The 18,385-nt window shown below is 35.9% G+C and overlaps 2 protein-coding genes across 3 annotated transcripts; one reads left to right on the top strand and one right to left on the bottom strand.

Annotated features, from left to right (window-relative positions):
• The first annotated feature begins 63 nt into the window (after positions 1 to 63).
• Positions 64 to 8,550, top strand: LOC147386276 (LIMR family protein At5g01460-like). Its single transcript, XM_086423126.1, has 14 exons — positions 64 to 667; positions 780 to 865; positions 2,318 to 2,436; positions 2,744 to 2,854; positions 3,153 to 3,251; positions 3,416 to 3,538; positions 3,910 to 3,972; positions 4,071 to 4,135; positions 6,714 to 6,823; positions 6,926 to 7,040; positions 7,134 to 7,199; positions 7,751 to 7,861; positions 7,944 to 8,010; positions 8,086 to 8,550. Exons 1-14 carry the CDS (start codon positions 318 to 320, stop codon positions 8,131 to 8,133), a joined length of 1,533 nt encoding a protein of 510 aa, XP_086279252.1. The 5' UTR covers positions 64 to 317; the 3' UTR covers positions 8,134 to 8,550.
• An 807-nt stretch (positions 8,551 to 9,357) lies between these two features.
• LOC147386275 (GDSL esterase/lipase WDL1-like) lies at positions 9,358 to 18,141 on the bottom strand. 2 transcript variants are annotated; one of them, XM_086423128.1, is made up of 7 exons: positions 17,913 to 18,060; positions 17,693 to 17,750; positions 14,017 to 14,094; positions 13,145 to 13,285; positions 12,694 to 12,770; positions 12,453 to 12,602; positions 9,358 to 9,836 (listed from the first exon to the last, which is right to left on the bottom strand). In XM_086423128.1, exons 2-7 carry the CDS (start codon positions 17,693 to 17,695, stop codon positions 9,623 to 9,625), a joined length of 663 nt encoding a protein of 220 aa, XP_086279254.1. In that variant the 5' UTR covers positions 17,696 to 17,750; positions 17,913 to 18,060; the 3' UTR covers positions 9,358 to 9,622. The 2 variants fall into 2 exon arrangements, with proteins under 2 accessions (XP_086279254.1, XP_086279253.1); XM_086423127.1 differs by lacking the exon at positions 17,693 to 17,750 and having other exon boundaries at positions 17,913 to 18,141.
• Between the last annotated feature and the right edge of the window lie 244 nt (positions 18,142 to 18,385).

Below are 18,385 nucleotides of genomic sequence, written 5' to 3'. Positions count from 1 at the left end.
GTCAAACGCACACGATTCTCCCAGAAAAAACCTCTCTCTCTCTCTCTCCGTCTGTCTGTCTGTCTCTCTTTCTTCTGTGCTTCAAATCTTCAGATTCAGATCAAATGAGTCGTCTCCTTCGATTTCTCCACCATTAAAGAACCTCCATCAATCGATCTCTCGGTTGATCGATTTGATTCGAAGAAAGATTGAGAAACAATGGGGGATTGAAATTTCAATCTTGCTCTAGTGATCAATCTCTCGCTCGATCATTGAAGAACCTGCATCAATCGATCTATCTTGCTTGATCGATTCGAAGAAAGATCGATTGAGAAACAATGGGGGATTTCAATCTTGCCCTTGTAATCGTAGCGATAGTGGTTTGCGTTCTGGTTTTCTTCTTCAATGTCTACCTCCTCGTTAACTATCAACACCCAGATGACGCGAACCAGGCCTATTTCCCTAAATTCGTAGTCGTTTTAGGTCTCTCCATTGCTGCAATCTCAATCTTGATGCTTCCAGCCGATGTTGCAAATCGTCAGGCCTGTCGTCACGCAATCTACAATGGAGCTTGTAGTCTGACTCTACCGATGAAGGATCTATGGCTCGCAGTTTACATCGCAGATGCCATTCTTGTATTCTTCGTTATCCCGTTTGCCATGTTCTACTACGAAGGAGATCAGGAAAAGTTGGTATTTTTAGGTTTTTGTGATTCATCGAGCTCTTTATTACTGGTTGTTTTTTATGAGGAAAATTTAGGTTTTAATGAATTGTTGTTGATGGCGATGGTTTGTGTGCAGGAGTGTGGGGAAACGGATAACCAGCGCGTTGATGTGGGTTGGGACGACCGCCATTGTTTGCGGGCTTCTACTTGGAATTTTATTCGGTTAGGGCATTCTTCTTCTTGTAGTTATTTGTGGAATTTGACAGTATTTTCTACATAGAAATGTTGTTTAGGTTTTTCATCCAAAATGACCTAATCTTGAATCTTAGGATCAAACCAAATTAGGTTAATGGTAATTTTGAAGGTACAAAAATTTGAATTGATGCTGGAAGGTTGTAACAAAATATCATTAAGTGAGAACATGGATATTTTTTTTATAAAAAAAATAAATATAAAATTGGATTAGTAACAGTGAGCACGAATCTTTCTGATATTGTTCTAATAACACTGTTTTTTTTCTTCTTTACTATTTTGGGTTTTGTGAATATCATTCCTGTTGTACTTTTTTTGATAAGTAGAAAATTTTCTTAAGAAAGATAGGGAATTCAATCAAGCTACCTACAATACACACTAGTCTAATCTAAATTAATAAAAACCTAACTGATATAGGCATCGGATCAGCATGCTATCCACAAGACCACAACCTATTATCTTTTAGAGATAACCTGATCCCACCTAAACATCATATCTTCAAATAAGACACCGTGGAATTCCCCAAGTGCTTTACACCGAAAGAAAAAGATAACCTGTAGTACTGATGATCACTTTGTAGACTGAGCATTCATTCCCTTTGAAAACACTATTATTCCTTTATTTCTAGATGGCCCAATAAACCGCAAAAGGGGTCATACTCTATAAGATCCTTTCATTTTAGGGAAAGGCCAAGTACTGTGAAGATTGGAATAATGACGAAATGACATGCAGAAATACACAATCAATTTTGAATAAAGAGAGTACAAATGACCAATTTTTTTTACTTAAACAAACAATGAAGTTGGCCCCCTTATGAAGACACATGAAAATGGTCCAACTTCAAGTGTCTTCATAACTTTGAAAATTTTTGTTTGTCCAAATCTGGATATCTGGAACTAGGTCTTTCCTAGGGTATCATTTTGTTTTTGAGATTATTTCTGAGGAAGTGTGCTAGTGCTGTGGTGATTTATCATGTTTCAAAATATTTTTTATTAGTAATAAAAAAAAACTTAAGGATTGAATAATATGCCTTTTCTTTTTCTTACTTTACCATGAACCCCCCCCCCCCCCCCCCCGCACACACACACACACACACACACAAAATTAAGGAGTTATCGTTTATATGACGTTAGTTTTGAATCATCTGCACATAACTAATAAGATTCTCCCAAGATAGTTGTTTGGTACAAAAGATACTTTGTCATCTTTGATTTCCATTGCAACTTATTGTTCTATTTACCTCCCAAAGAAGGCATGCCAAATAACTCTCATATGGAAAAATAGAAGGTTTGTAACTTAGACATGTACATTTATGTAATTTTATCTTTTTAATTGATTGGATATTCTTTTTTTTTTAGTAGCACAGTTTTTCCTTATGTGTGATCTTTATCTCGCATTTTTTAACCTCTTTGATGTAATTAGGTCTAGTGGGAAAGGTGGACTTCACTGTTAGGCACCTTTCTTCACCTACGACAAACTTCCCAAGTACTTGGACTGAATTCTCAAATAATCAACCATGTATTGGCTCATCCTTTCACCAGGTTCTGTTCCTTTTTTACTTTTTAATATTACATTGATCTGTTTCCCTAGGATTGGCCAGTTCCATTTAGTTTTGATAATTTGAGAGTGCTACTAATTGATGTGTTGCGAGTAATATATTTAAATTGTAACTTTTCTAAAACACAATTTTGAATTGTTTGTCATTTTTTAACATAACTGTCTACTGGCTATCCATTTAATTTTTTTTTTCTTGATTTGCTTTCTGATATTCTTTTATTGGCACGGTTGGTGTCCGTGGTGAAAAATTCTGATTGCACCAGTCTGAATGATTGCTTGTACTTTTTCCAGTGCTCTGCTTACTCAGCAAGTGCTTCATCAGAAAAATCTTGGACTATGCGCACCACCTTTCCAGAATATGTTGTAGCCCTTGCAACCATTGTTGGATCATTCCTTTTCTCTGTATGTTCTCTCTTGCAAAACTTTGAATTTATTTGTAGACTTCCGTATCTTGCATAATACCCAGGTACTTTTCTTTTAAATGATATTTGTTGTAGAATAATTTCGATTGAATGAGACCCATAGACATGTATGGTGATATTATGTGTAGGGGGAGTTAGGGCAAGTGAAAATATACTATCTACACTTATTGCTCAGCGTGGACTAGTGAATATTTTCTTAACTTTTGGATTGTTCTCAGCTTTTATTACTTTGGGTGTATCTCTATTGCTTACTACTATCTTCTCAATGTTCCATGCAGATATTTGGCGGTGTTGGTATTGCTTGCCTGCCTTTGGGACTCATATTTTCATTCATTAGGCGTCCTAAAGCCGTCATCACTCGCTCGCAGTATATCAAGGTCTTCTTGCATTACCCACGATATACTTGTAGAATATTATATACTCCATGCGATTCATCATTTACAATGTATTTGAAGCCTTATCCCAAAGATTTGGCATCGACATACTCCATGTAATCCTTTTTGGAAATTACTTGTGGTGGGTCATCTTTGATATCCTGCAGGAGGCAACTGAATTTGGGAAAAAAGCTAGAGAATTGAAGAAAGCAGCTGATGCACTTCATCAGGAAGAGAGAAGTGGTTCTAAGGGGAGAAAATGGCGTAAAAATGTAAAAGCAGTTGAAAAGGTGTATCTCTACTTTTGTCCACTCATATTTATTTTTAAGTGCATAACATTTACAAATATGGATTTTATACACCATTACTTACCATTCTAATCTTTTGTGTTTCTTTTTGAACATATCTTGCCTTGCTTTGCTTTCTATGACATTGCATCCACCTTTTGGATCCTATTATATGAAGCATGTTTTCTTGTCTTCTGATAAACATTGGATTGTTCTAATGGATATTTGTTTGTCTATATTGAAAATAATTAGTGTTCTAGTGGTATTATACTTTTGTCAACCCTAGTTTCATTAACTAGAAATTTGAAGACTTGAACATTTGGTAGGACTTACTTTCTTGAATTCATGGTAATGGGAATTTGTTGCCCTTGCAGGAATTGCTTCTGTTGGAAGAAGATGTCAAGGCCTTAGAGGAGATGTATCCTCAAGGAGAAAAGGTGATGGCTGTGCCATATTGACATGCTGAACTTATGGTACTCTTGCAATGGGCATTAGTGATTTGTCCTGTTCTCATTTTTCTACCTGATTTGTCCAGGCCGAGGCCACGTGGGCTTTAACTATTATTGGCTACATGGCAAAACTTGTTTTGGGAGTTCTAGGGTAAGTACTTGATCCACAAAGAACATCATTGTTTTTATATGCTATAAATATGGTGAAACTTGTTATGTTACACTTTTTTTTTTCCACAAGACCTATTGTAATGTGTTAAAGTATTAGATATGGAGCATTGTAATAAGGTGTATCTTGATACACCAAATCATCTGCACAGATTTAGTTAAGATTAGGATTTGATTAGGATAAGATCTTATTGGGTCTATCTAGATTTGATCAGATATGAATATGATTCTTTTATTATCTATATTAATCCTATTGGGGTTCATTGTAATCATTCAAGAGAATCAATCAATTTCATTCTTCTACATGGTATCAAAGCGTTCAAGGACCTGTCTTCTATTCTGCTGCATCTAGTCTCTATTACCATTACATTCCAGATCCAATAATCATCATGAATGCTCCATCATCTTGCCAGGTTTTAGATGACATCTATGTTCTTTTTTTGTAACTGTCATGTTTTTGGAGGAAAACTAAGGTGGTAGTTCTGGCCGCATGTGCGGGAACGGATTTGGGGTATGCAAGATGTCCCAAACTTCAGCTTCTTTTGGTAAGGAGACCAACACAAAGACCATAGTTGCTGGGTTGCTCATGAAAGGGGTCTTATGTGAGCATAAGCCAAAGAAGAGAGTTTGCAAGTGTGGATCAAACAACACCTGTACTCTTGCACTTGCATACATAAATCATTGGATTAATATAAAGTAATGCTCTAGTAATCCCACTGACTATTTTCCCCAAGGAGGAAGATTTTATTCTCAGCCCCTATCTTTCCTATAAAGTCCACCCTAGCCTACATGCATCCATCTTCCTTTAAAATCCAAAACATTGAGATTGAACCATTATAGATGACCCATCCAGCCAGCCACTTAAAAAGCCCAATTTATTGTGCATGTTGTTACATACAAATAACGTGTGCCCCCTTATTGATCCTTTCCAAGCCACATACTAAAACCCTTTATGTCGTACTTGTTTTCAGTCCAAGTTATCGCATTTTTCATGGCCAAGTCCTACTTTTCATTCTCTAAGCTTTTTGTTAAACTTGCCCAAGATCAAATACAGTCAATTTGTATGGTTCAGCCCATCATTTTTTTTAAAGAAGTTTGTGGTTTGATGAAAACCTAAATTAAGGTCAATGATAGAGCCCGCAATGGAGCGACATTTTGACCATCTAAGACCCAATAGAGGCAATGGCCAATGATTGAGCCCATGATGGATGGAGCCTACATTGAACCCATTTCAAGGTCCAAAAGAGGCCATTCGATAATATTTATTTTCCGGGTTGTCCATTCATATTTGAGGTGATTTGATTTGTTTTAAGCTATATGATTATTGGGATGTCTTCTTCAACAACATGCATTTGGCATTTATGACTCTTCTTTGACGATCTTGATCTCTAAGGCCATCGATTTCAACAAACTAACATTGATTGTTGATCCCCAGTCACCATGAGTTTGAGGGAGGGTGTTAGAATATTAGATATGGAACATTGTAATAAGGTGTATCTTGATATATCAAATCATCTGCAAGTTTAGTTAGGATTAGGATTTGATTAGGATAAGATCTAAACCCTATTAGGGTTCATTGTAATCATTCAAGAGAATCAATCAATTTCATTCTTCTACATAATGTACCAACTAACATGTCCTTTATGACAATACATATAAGAAAATTGTTATGAGTTGAGAATATAGTACCATGAAAAATGAGAAGGTAAACTTAAATATCACAAGTAGAGGTATCTTTGTTTTTAATGGACATGATATTTGATTGTCTTTGCCATCCTTTTGGCTTTTCTTATGTCTGGAAATTGCTATCATCACCGTGAAAGCCCTATCTTGGGGTTTGCTGATTGAACCATGTTCCTCAATATAGTTATGTTTGAAGTCATGTCTTCTATTAATTCAAGTGTGTTCATATCTGCTCTCGTTACCATAATCCTTGTCCTTTTTTTGTCACTTATTTTCTTTTTCAGAACTATTAACTTCCTCTCTCCCTTGTAATAAATCTACTGTCTTTGTTTATTGTCTTTCATTTATCCATAGTAGAACGAAATGTACTTGATCTTTACTGGTTTCACTCTTGATAGAAGTCATCCCTCTTTTGGAAATACATGTTTGTTGTCTCAACTTCATATGCTTTCCAAACTTAACGATCTCATACCCATTGCATTTCTTTCTCTAAATCTAGGTCCTCCATACACCTCCCTCTCATATCCTCTGCTTTCCTTATAGGATTATTAAAGTCCCCTTCTATGAATTTCTTCTTTCCATTGGAAACATTTTGAACGAGTTCGTCCATGTATTCCCATAATTATCTTTTAATATTTTCTCCTAATTCAATGTGGGTTAAATAAGCACTAATTATGTTACCGTATACTTACCTATTGTCCTAGCACCTACAATTTTATCTTTTAAATGTCTTTACTATTATGCCTACACCATTTCCTAATCAATTATCGTCTTTCCTAAGAACTCTTCAATAATTCCCATGTGCTGATTTATGTATGACTACGCCCTAGCACTATGACAAGTTTGGTATAAATCTCTAAAAACTGTTTGCTCTACAGGTTGATTGTTTCAGTGGCTTGGGTTGCACATATTGTCATTTATTTGTTGATCGATCCCCCTCTTTCACCTTTCCTAAACGAGGTTTTTATCAAGCTGGATGATATCTGGGGTACGTAATGAGAATGAGTAAAGCTTGTGTATGTCCATCTTTTTTCCCTCTTTATGGAGGCCTCTTGTTCAGACTTCATTTAATTATTTTACTCTTAAACAGGTCTTCTTGGTACAGCGGCATTTGCCTTTTTCTGCTTCTACCTTCTGATTGCAGTGATTGCAGGGGCAATGATGCTTGGTCTGAGACTAGTTTTCATAACCATCCATCCTATGAAGTAACAAACCTGCCTTGTTAACTTGCCCCAAATTTTACTTATTCTTTCTGATACACCTTCAATTTTTTGATCATTTATTGAATTTGGTTTTAGGTGGGGAGCCACTCTGATGAACTCTTTTCTTTTCAATGTGGGACTCATTCTCCTTTGCTCCATCAGGTATGCATATGTGATTTCCCGAGCATTTCATTGGACTTCCAAATGACAATCTTTTAGCACAGTAGTTTTCTTTCTAATGTTTGATGAGATCACTACTCATCTGGGAAGCAACAGTCGTAATTTAGAGGGAAGAGTAAATGGTGAAAATTAAGTGTTCAAACGGAAAACATTTAGCTCTTATACTACTATATTTAACGTCTTGTGTGTCCAGTACAATGGCTTTGGCAATCCATGGAACTCAAATACCACTTGATCGTAAGATCTATGGTCTTGGAACTTGAAAACTGTATTTCCATTTAAATGTGATAGTTCACATGCTACTGAATTGAGCCATAATAATGATGAGTATTGGTGGAAGGAATTAATATTAGGTATGAATGGAATTACTTGATCCTCCCAAGAATAAAATGAATGCTTCTACACTTAGTTGGGTTTTGCAAGGAAAATGGTAAGAGAAGAACAGTCATTTATTGTAATCTCGTGAGTTATCAACAGAAGCAAACGTTGATTTGATGTTTTGTTGGTAATGCTATTGGCCTTTTATACTGCAGTGTGATTCAGTTCTGTGCCACTGCATTTGGTTACTATGCTCAAGCAACTGCCGCTCAGGAAATTTTTGGCCACACATTGCAGTCTCTCCGTGGAATTAAATATTTATACAAGTCAGTAACAATAGGCACTTATGCTTAATGAATCTTGTTTAGACATGTATGCTTTACTGATTGGATTGGTTTTGATTTACAGGTATAATGTGTTCCAAATAGCCTTTGTTATTTTGGCAGGGTTGACGTTTTTGTATTACGTGGCCTTTGTAAGTTTCTTTCTGATCCCTGTTTGGTAAAAATTCATATAGGCCAGTCTCTTAACATGTCGAAATCCTTTTCAGGGATGGAGAAAGAGAAAACCCAGTGGCAGGTTCCAGCTTTCTACATGAATTTTGTGATTTGCAGAATTCTCAAAGCAGCATATCATTTCAGGATGGTTTTCAGATTGGGATGTCTGTGGTCTGATTTTATTTCCATGTATTGGTGTTGAGAGAAAAAGGGCTGTTTCCCAAATCCGAATGTAAATTGATTTTGCTGCAATTAGCAATGGTGTGCTGAATGTTGATGTTGTTGTCGGCAGCTTTTGGGGGTATTTTTTTTCTTCTGATTTTCCTCTCTTTTAACTTCCCTCCCCTTTCTCTATGTATTATTTCATCGTTCATCTATTTTACAAAATTGATGAGAGGCCTGTTATGTTGTGTTATTCTGTGTTAAGAGTGGAATTAGGGGTTGACGAATTATCACTATTGTAATTTAGATTTGACCCTTCATCAAAACATATATATATATATTTTTAAATTCCTGTACCGGCTGTGTGCCATTCTATCCAATCTCATTATAAAACTTGTTCCAAGTTAGTTTTGATTATTGCAATTTGATCCGAGACTGGCAAACTGGAGCCACTGAATGGGTTTTAAATCGAGCAATAGATTACCAACGCCTTTCCTCTAAATTGAGGGCCAAGTACAGTTCATTGTGTCTCTCTCTGAAAGAAGTTAATAAGGGTGGCTATGGTAATCAAGTTTGGATCTGGTTGTTATACCTTAGGGGTGAAAGAAGTTAAATAAGGGCTATAGTAAGCAAGTTTGGATCTGGATCTGGTTATTTCACATAACTGGAGGAATATTTCAAAAAAAGAAAAAAAAAAAAAAATTCCGAGAATACTGAGATTGATGTTTCTTGGGTTTCTTACCATGATCATTATTATTGTTAATACTATTATTTTGTTTGCTAGGCCACAAAGGGATTATGTATGGAGATGAGGTTGAATAGGATTTGTACCTAGTGTCATGAGATCAACTTTCTTCAAACCCTCACCAACTTAAAAAACCCATCATTTTAATTAAGAATCGAGTGTTGTAGGTAAAATTTTGAGGGTGAAGGGGAAAATTGTTATTATATTCAGTGATTAATTGACAGATTTCTCAATTTAATCAGCTAATCTCTTATTTGGAGAATTTTATGAATTTGTGGAGACTTGTAGTTGGCTGTACCTCAACTGGGTGTTTCAGGAAAACCGCCAATTGATTCTAAATTAAGAATCACCAATCATGTTTTTAGGTGTAGGTCCATCAAGAGGTGGGCCTAATGTTCATGGGATCAAAATGAAAGGGTGGCGAAAAGCTTTTTTTACCTTTTCTTTTGTAGCTGAGGCGTCAAATTTAGATTGGGTATATGATGACTTATAATATGAGGAAGAACTTAAAATCACACTTAGAACAGAACATATTTGAACAATGAATTAAAATTGAAGTCATCAAAATATCTGCCATTCACACCAGACAGAAGTGCATATAGAGATGATCTCCAGCTCTGCAATTTCGCCATCTTCTACACTTTGATGTCCTAGGCACCCAAAAAAATACAGCTTTTCAGAAGCTAATCCCACTGGATCTCTCTGTGGAAGGTCCATTCAGATGGGTTTATAGTGTCCTTTCCATTGAATGCAACAAGATCATACGGTGAGTCCTCCGCGAATTCAGTTGGCATGGATTTCCAGTATAAGCTCGGCTCCCACTCAGCTTCTTTCAGGACCTTTAGTATCTCCTTCACCACTATCTTGCTTCCCTCCGCCGATAAATGAACACCATCTCTATAAAAATGAATTCAGGATAATATTATATGTCAGCCCCAGAAACCGAGGGAAGTAATATAATTACTTATCATTTCAGACAAAAAAATAAAGAAAATAGTTACTAGGCTACAATAAGGTTGTTTAGTTGCAATAATTTCTTGCCAACCATCTTATTCTAACACGTACTTCCAGGATTATGGAGAGAATTTTTACCTATTCAATTTAAATATCAAACAGGATTTGGATTCTCCTAGTACCTTGTAAACTGGCTAATTATCTGTGAAACACCAACTCAAATTTCCCAAGACTTTGAAAGAGGCCATGATCTCCCTACCTAACAATAATGGATTCAATGAAGAAATGGTGGGAAGATTGCATGGCAGAAGCCTCATTTTGGAGCATAACTACTAGCACTAACAGCAGCACTAACAATGAGTATGACTGGTTTAACTCGTTCACTTTCTACTTATTATTGCAAGACACCACCAATGTTCTCGAAACCAATTGGTTTGAGACCACTTATAAAACATGTCTAAAATTATAATGAAAAATCCAATGAAGAAAATGATCTCTCATCAACATTCTATTACGAAGATCCTCCAAACCATAGTGACAAAGTAATTTGGCAAGAGAAAGCTTTGGAAAATGTCTATAAAATTGGGAAAACATTTTTATAAATTAAGAAGTAAAAAATAATTGGTTTAAGTATAAGAAATGTCAAAAAAAAAAAAAAAACAAAATAATCTGTGATTTTTTGAAAAAATCAGGATTAAATCACAATTAATCGTGATTTTTTGAAAAATCAAAGTTTTAAAAAACTTCATGATTTAGTTGACAAATATTAAAATCCGAGATCTTTCGAAATCGTGATTTTTTCAAAAAATCACAGATTTTTGTCACTATGCTCCAAACAAAACACTTGAACCCAGGAAGAAGCCATGCCACAACTTAGCAAATAAGTAAAACTGAGAAGTATATTGATCTTGGGTGATGGTAAATTAATCTTAACCGGAGATTTTCCTATGTAGTCATTGGCCCTTATAGAAAAGAGCAAACATATCCATAACCTGAATGTTTCCTGGAAAGCATCCCACTCTAAACCGAAAAAAAAAAGGTTTTTAAAAATTTAGTCCAAACATGTTGACTTAAAGAAGGTACATCCAAGGATGCAAATACTACCATTAAGGAAAGAAGGATAGTCAGGGAAATACTCAATTTATAATTCAAAAAGAAAGAATGAACTAGAGTGAGGATGCAGAAGCACCAAGTTCAAAACTATTTAAGGGTGCAGAGCACCTTTAGTATGCTATATATTGAGCTATGTATACTAAAATATCTTTATTCATTTGACCTATTCTGATACCACTTAAAAAGCCTTTCTATTTTATAATTTAAAACTGGTATTCTTTAAGAAAGTAAACCTATTTTATTTGAATAAGGTGTCTGAAAAATTTAATGATGACTACACTATGGTCCATGGCTTGGTAGTACTTTCACTCGTGCCATATCCATAGCTTTGTTGATTTTTCTCTCACTCATCATGTGAATTGACAAAGTATCACTGATGTTAGTATTCTACTCAAAGCCTTCAAGTAGCTGCAACCTATTGGAAATATTATGATAGTTAGTCCTTTACGAAAGGACTAAGCACATCGAGGTTGATGTTCACTTTCTCAAGGAGAAAGTTCGATCTGGTGCACTTAAGACAATCTTTATTTCTTCTTCAGATCAACTAGTCGATATGCTTACAAAGTCTGTTGGACCTTCTGTCACAAACTCTCATCTTGCCAAGTTGGGCTTAGTTGATATACTTGCCCCAACTTGAAGGGGAGTATTGGAAATATTAGGATAGTTAGTTCTAATTTGACTTATATCAATTTATTTCTATTATTTCTATTCTTTCTGTGCAAGGACATTTATGTCCATTCCTTTATTATGGGTTATAAATATATATCAAGCTCTCATTATGAGACTTGAGTTTTCTCTTCTAAAATTCTTCTCAACCAAACAATTCCTAGTCAATATCATTATTTATTGATAATAAGTTTTTTATTTATTTTTAACATTTGAAATTTCTTCACTTTAGAGGTTTCAAGTGAATTTTTAAATTATGACATTTTAATTTTTCCATTTGTACACTATTGTAGCCTTTTAGTTGCAGTAATCATCAATATTTCATTACGGTCATTGTTTTTTAGGACATAGAGGGTTAATCTGTTAAGAAAGAAAAAGTACTTACTATGGTGGATGAATGAGGTTTCATCAAGAGCAACGCTCCTGGTTGAAAGATCCGGTCACTTCTAAAGTCCAACCTAGGTGATCTCTCGCCAAAAATTAGCATGAATTCATCCTATCCACCACATTTTTTTTAAAATAAAATAGCACAACAGATGGGGGAGCATACAAAATCAACAGAACTAATGGTTAGGATCACCAAATTGGGTAGAAAAAGTTCAGCTAGGAGGTTTCCTAAGAGTTCCCTTTAATTGTATCCCAGTCCCCGTGCAACACAATGTTCACCACCAGTCTTTAAGAGAGTAAGGCTGATGATGAGTTCCTTTACATCTTCAAAATATACATATTCACTAGTTGAGAAATATAAATTAGAAAGCATAGATAAATGAGCAAACTTACGTAAAGCAAGCATTCATCCAATCATCCCTTCTCTGAATGGCAGTCCAAAGATCCACAACCTTCAGGTCCATATCTCTGCACAGCTCTATACAAGCTTCTGAATATATTCGACAGGTCTCATTTGACCTAACAATCTCACTAAATATCCCACTGGTTTCAGAGCAAACACCCAATGTAAGGACATAGATTCTAATCAAGAAAACTAGGAAAACATGAAATGCAAAAGCAGACATCAAAGAACCTTGTTGATTCGCGAAGTTTTGCCTCATTGACGGGAGGGCTACTAAGAAAAATAATGCGCGTCGTCTCTGAAAGGCTCTGACAATCAAAAAGTGGTGTTAGAATGTGCAACCACTGCCATCTTCATGTAGGGAATTTAAGGTACTAGTAAAATTGAGCTGGAGGATAGTTTAATGGCATAATGCTCCAAGCAATGCAGCAAAGCAAAGATCAACCAAATTGGCTGATTGTAACCATCTGATTAGTTTGGGCCGTTGAAGGGAAAAGGAGGAACAATATAGGAAAAACACTCTGAAGGATGGTTTCCATGTCCAAGGAGGGACCACCCATCCATCGGTGGGTGAATCACCCCTCGGAATGTGCAAGTGCACCATTTTCCCACTAGAAGACTGCCCTGGTCAACCGTAGATTCCCTCGAGTGCAAATAAGGTAATATTGTAGGTGAAAATTACCTTGAGATGACTTGCGATCTTTCTCATGTTCTCAATGTACTCTGGAAGTGGTACATGAGGGCCCAAGCCGGATGAGTGAGGTCCCATTGAATCATTACCCCCTATGTAAACGACAACCAACGAAGGTTGTACAGCTGCATCCTAGAACAAAGACAAGAACAAGATAGTGGTTTAGAAGTGTAGGCAATAGAAGATAATACCTGAAATCCTTAAAAAAAATGTCGGTTCCATTTTCATTTTGTCATGGAAGAAAAACTGCACCCACATTGTGTAGTACCACACAGATGGGTGAGACCCAATGAGTGTTGACAACCATTTACCCCAAAAGACTGATCTGATGGGGAAGGCGCAACTAGAACATACGAGGGTCATGGGTCGAACTAGGGAATGACACGTGAGCATGTGACACCCAGGAGCGGAGGCGGATAACACAACACTCAACACCCCCCTCACCCATATGGGTGGAAAATTCCTTTGAGGAGACTCAACCCTTTGACCTATACGAACCTAGCGCTCTGATACCATGTTGACAACCATTTACCCCAAAAGACCGATCTGATGGGAAAGGCGCAACTATGAATATAAGAGGGTCACGGTAGAATTGGGGCACGACACATGAGCACGTGACACCCAGGAGCAGAGGTGGATAACACAATACTCAACAATGTGCATATACCACAGAACATGGGTCAGTGCAACCCTGCGTGTGTTGCATATGTTCTGATTTTCTCTTTATGAATGGTGATTATAATCTAAATGCATAGAAATAATTTTTCCCTTCAGCAATTACATCAGTGACAAACACTAAAAACGTCCTAAATAATGTCCAGGATTGAAGGACGGTTCAATAACTTTGATGTTGCATAAAATACCTTAGGAAAAACTTGATTGACAACTTGGAGAGCACGCCTTGAGTTCCAACTGATGTATCCTCGCACTAATATGTCTGCCTGTACCAAAAGTAAGTTGCAACAACAATGAATTGAAGATATATAAAAAGAAGAAAACTATGATATAAGAAAGGGGCTAGTGTGGAGCCTTTGTGCTTCTTATATATTTGGTAATAAATGTTATGAGTTCCAATTATTGGAGTGAGTAGTATGTTAGAATTTATTAAGTGAAGTAGTCAAATTCTGTATTTTATGTACCAAACATAAGCTTTGGGGCACATACACACAAAAAAAAAAGTCAAAATAAATAAATTCTTAGACAAACTCTGATACCAAATTTATGCAGAACAAACTAGCTCCTGCATCAAAACTGATGTAGAGTCGGGTGATTTGGACTCAGGGTGCAGTAAAACAGGCTAAATAAGTTGTATAGGTTTGATGTTGGGCTAGGAAACCACATATAATGGAGCCAGCATTGGCTCAATCTCTCCATCCTCGACATCATTCTCTAGACCATAGATTTTTATTGGACATTCCACTTCCTGAGTGTCAGGACTTAATTTATCCTCTATGAACTCAGTTCTTGGTTCTATTTATTCTAATAGTAAAACTCCTAATTCTACTACTTTACTGACCACTCAATAATTAAATAGAAACTTCACGACACTAATCAAGTGACAAAAAACCTACTTTTGGTGGTTTGAACTTTGAACAATAGTAAATTCCTTCCTTATTGGACTGAATGCACGATCCAAATTACCCCCCTTTTGGACAGTTAATACTTAATAGGACCAACATATGAGATGCCAACCAGGCCAAAAATTCTCCAGTTTTAGTGTTTGGCCAGCATTAAAATCCCTCCAATTATTGCCTACTCGACCAGCACATGGGACTCCTCTTTAAAGCCGGACGAGCAAGCAAAAAGATCCCTTTACTAGGTCAAACACTTGGCCTTGTTGGATTGCTGCAACATGCTCTAAGAAGGGCTGGATCTCAGGCTTACGAATTGTCCAGATTTTGTATTGATTTCAGGCTTAATTGTGAAGTCCACAAAACCCAAACCAATCTGAATATCAGCCTCTTTCTTGTATGTATACAACCTGCATTAATATTTTTTATACAATGCCCAAAAACTAGGTTTCAAGTTTTAACTGATAATGCGCCCAAAATGAAGGCTTGGGCCAACTAACTTGGCTAAGTTGAATGAGTACTGGACCAAGTAAATTAATTCGGTGTAATATACAAAAACCAGATAGTTTTGAAAAGGTAAAACTATGAATGAAGGAACAAAGTTTTGTGCTCCCACCATTTTTAAAATAATAATGTAATAAAAAGAGATATATAATGTTGTAGGGTAGTAAAGAGCTCAATATATGCTTTCCAAGATGCACCTGGAGGTCTTCTATTTACGCCTCAACTCAATGCATAAGCCTCACACCTTTTCAAACATAACTGCACTACATTATAAGAAAATGCAAGTTTAAAAATGTAATAGGGAAATATAATATGCTATATTAGGTTTGGAAAGAAAAATGAAAAGACCATAAGGTCAGATTTGAGAAGCAATATTCGTAAAACCTATGAAAGACAGCAGAGAGGAGGTTTCAAAAGGGAAGGAAAAGATAAAACTTTGAAAACAAAAGAAGAAAATAGGAAAAAGTAAATTAAAATCATAGCCTCAATAAACCATCCAAAACTGACATAAATTTTAAAGCCAACTCATAAAACCAAAGAAAGAGGAATGAAAAACAAAAAGACCAGAGGGTCTCAAATGAAAATTTCATTCAAAATGTGTAGCAGAACTCTAAATATAAAGGAGTCAATATTCTTTTGAATGTCATTGACGAACTAAAATAACTACAAAGATAAGGATGTACTTGGACTTATGACTTAGCAGAGATTTAGAAAGAGGAACTACGAAACATAAGTTACCATGTAAAACATTCTGCATGAAGAAAAAAAATCTTTGTTTACCATCAAATCATTGATTTGAAGTGAACACTCCAACTCCAAGAAATGATCATAAGCAAGCAATGTTGATTCCACATGTACTCTTACAATGGAAACTTCAAGTCAAGTTGGAGTTTCCCAAGTATTCTTGGCATTCTTAACGAAAGTGATGTGTATAGAATGTATCTCCTGTCCTCATGAATCAAAATTTAGTAAAATTATGGACATGATATTGTTTAAGGATTTTGGAGACAACACAAAGGATTTGCAAATGATGTTATGGATGGCAAAACACTCTCTCATTTCCTTGAAGCTTTGTGATTGAATTGGCATACATCTTTTGAGAGAGTACCTTGTTGACAGATACAATGTCGGGTGATGTACAATTCATTTACGCAAGCCAGTTCAACGTATCACTTGTCCTTGTGACACGAAAGAGAAGACAATTTTTCTTGGTAAGATGATGTGGTCATGGACTCAACACTAAAGGCACTAATTCCAAGCAAGTTAGTTTTTCCAGAAATGGAAGTATGAATCAGGGATCAAATCATTCATGATTATCATAACCAAATCTTTGTCATCCATTGAAGCCTGCTCATGGTACACCATCTTAACCTACACGAGACAATTATCCACATGTATAATATGGAGAATAACCAAGTTTTACTCTCTCCAATAATGGAAATTAGAACATTATGTCTAATTCAAACTTGTAGATTCATTAGGGGTCTTCATAATAGAAGAGAAGATTATGAAGAAACTCAATGGGTTATCAATCAACAACTAAAACATACAATGAGAATATGGTTTTAAAACTCGTTTTGACATCTCGTCTCGTTCATGAACGAGATGAGTCATCCAATTTATTCGAGTCATCTCGTTCAACAATGAGACAATGGTTGATGATAGAGCATGGTTTCACTGTTTGAGATGACTTGTCAATTCGTCTCGTTGGTGGACGATAACGAGACGATCAAACTAGTCATCTTGGTCTCGGACAAGATTTAAAACCATGATTGAGAAAGGTTGTGGTAGTTGGATATTGTATATTTAGCATTCGGTACACTTTATCTTATCTTTAAGTATTCTCACTTTCAACAAGGAGCTCAATTACAACCTCCTTTTTCTCCATCGAATCCTATCTAGAGTTAAACCTTTTTCCAAAGTGTGCATCTAAATATCTTTTCTCACTACCTCAATAAAGGCGTGCTTGTCGAATAAACTGAACAAACACTTGTAAAAAAGACATTCAACTCAACTGATTCATCCTAAATACCTAATTAACCATTTAACAAAGTTGATTCTCTTCAAGGTCAAAAATTTGATCCAAGACATATTCAACTCAACTGATTCATCCCAAATACAAGGGCTTCCCCCTATTCAAGCTAAATTTCATACAAAAATCGCCTCAAATTAAAAATACTGATCCCAATTCGATTTAAAAATCTCTCTTTTATTATTCCGTTCTTCCTCACCTTATCATCAATAAGGAACTGTATCTCATCCAACATACTAGTGCGCGTCAAATCACAAAAAGAACAAAAAAAAAAAAAAAAAGCAGCAAATTGTTTAACAACAACGAAAGTAGATCAGTGGATCCCACCATTTACAAAGCAAAATTCCTACAAAAAAAAAAAAAAAAAAAAAGAAAAAAAAACAGAACCATAACAAGTACACAATCAAATTCAAATCTGAGAACAAAAATTACCATAAAAAGTCCAACAAAATCAAGGCGATTCGCAACAACTCAACATGCAACACCAAATCTGAAAACAACAATCTAAACCTTTCAATCAACAAAAACTTCAAACTTCAATCTTCAAAATTCAAAACTTCATCTCCATGATCAATCCAAATTTCTCAAGAAATAAACAGTTTTTGGCCCTAAAACAACAACAAAGATGAAGAAGACGACGAAGAAGATTTACCTTACGAGCGTAGATGTCAGCAAGAGCAGCTCCCCATCCGCCATTACTGAAACTAAACTGAACAATGGAGGATCCAAAGAGAACGAACAGAGGTCTTTGAGGTCCCACCATCTCCCACTCTGATCTCTCTGTCTCTCTTTTCAAATAATACAAATATGTTTGGAGGAGAAGGCAAGTTTGATTTGGTCGTATATATATTAAATATTTGTATGGTCGTTGTAGATGATCGAGAAAGATGGTTACCTGTGTCGCGGACGTCCCTTGTTTTTAAAGCTCCACCAAACTTTCCTGACCGAGTAGGCGCCACAGTGAACATGACTTTGATAAAGTCATTGTTTGTAGAAACAATTTCCTTACAAATTTAGTAAGATTGAAAATCTTACTAAGGGTTATTGAGCTCAAATTGATTACTAAATTGACAATCCAACAACACAAACTTCTGGATTTCATGAAAATACTCAGATCCAAGAGAA

The sequence above is a fragment of the Akebia trifoliata genome, chromosome 14 (assembly GCF_017979445.1).
Source record: "Akebia trifoliata isolate Shusen 1 chromosome 14, ASM1797944v1, whole genome shotgun sequence".
In the NCBI taxonomy this organism is placed as follows: domain Eukaryota; kingdom Viridiplantae; phylum Streptophyta; class Magnoliopsida; order Ranunculales; family Lardizabalaceae; genus Akebia; species Akebia trifoliata.
This window is presented reverse-complemented; position numbering and strand designations above follow the sequence as displayed.

Bases quoted from the DNA above. Each gene is read 5' to 3' on its own strand.
- LOC147386276 (XM_086423126.1), top strand. From the start codon at position 318: ATGGGGGATTTCAATCTTGCCCTTGTAATCGTAGCGATAGTGGTTTGC. The intron at 3,252-3,415 runs GTCTTCTTGCAT...GATATCCTGCAG, and splicing joins CTCGCTCGCAGTATATCAAG to GAGGCAACTGAATTTGGGAA. The intron at 3,973-4,070 runs GTGATGGCTGTG...TGATTTGTCCAG, and splicing joins TGTATCCTCAAGGAGAAAAG to GCCGAGGCCACGTGGGCTTT.
- LOC147386275 (XM_086423127.1), bottom strand. From the start codon at position 18,023: ATGGTGGGACCTCAAAGACCTCTGTTCGTTCTCTTTGGATCCTCCATT. The intron at 14,095-17,912 runs GTAAATCTTCTT...CTTTTGGTACAG, and splicing joins CTGACATCTACGCTCGTAAG to GCAGACATATTAGTGCGAGG. The intron at 12,771-13,144 runs GTAATTTTCACC...TTTGATTGTCAG, and splicing joins AGATCGCAAGTCATCTCAAG to AGCCTTTCAGAGACGACGCG.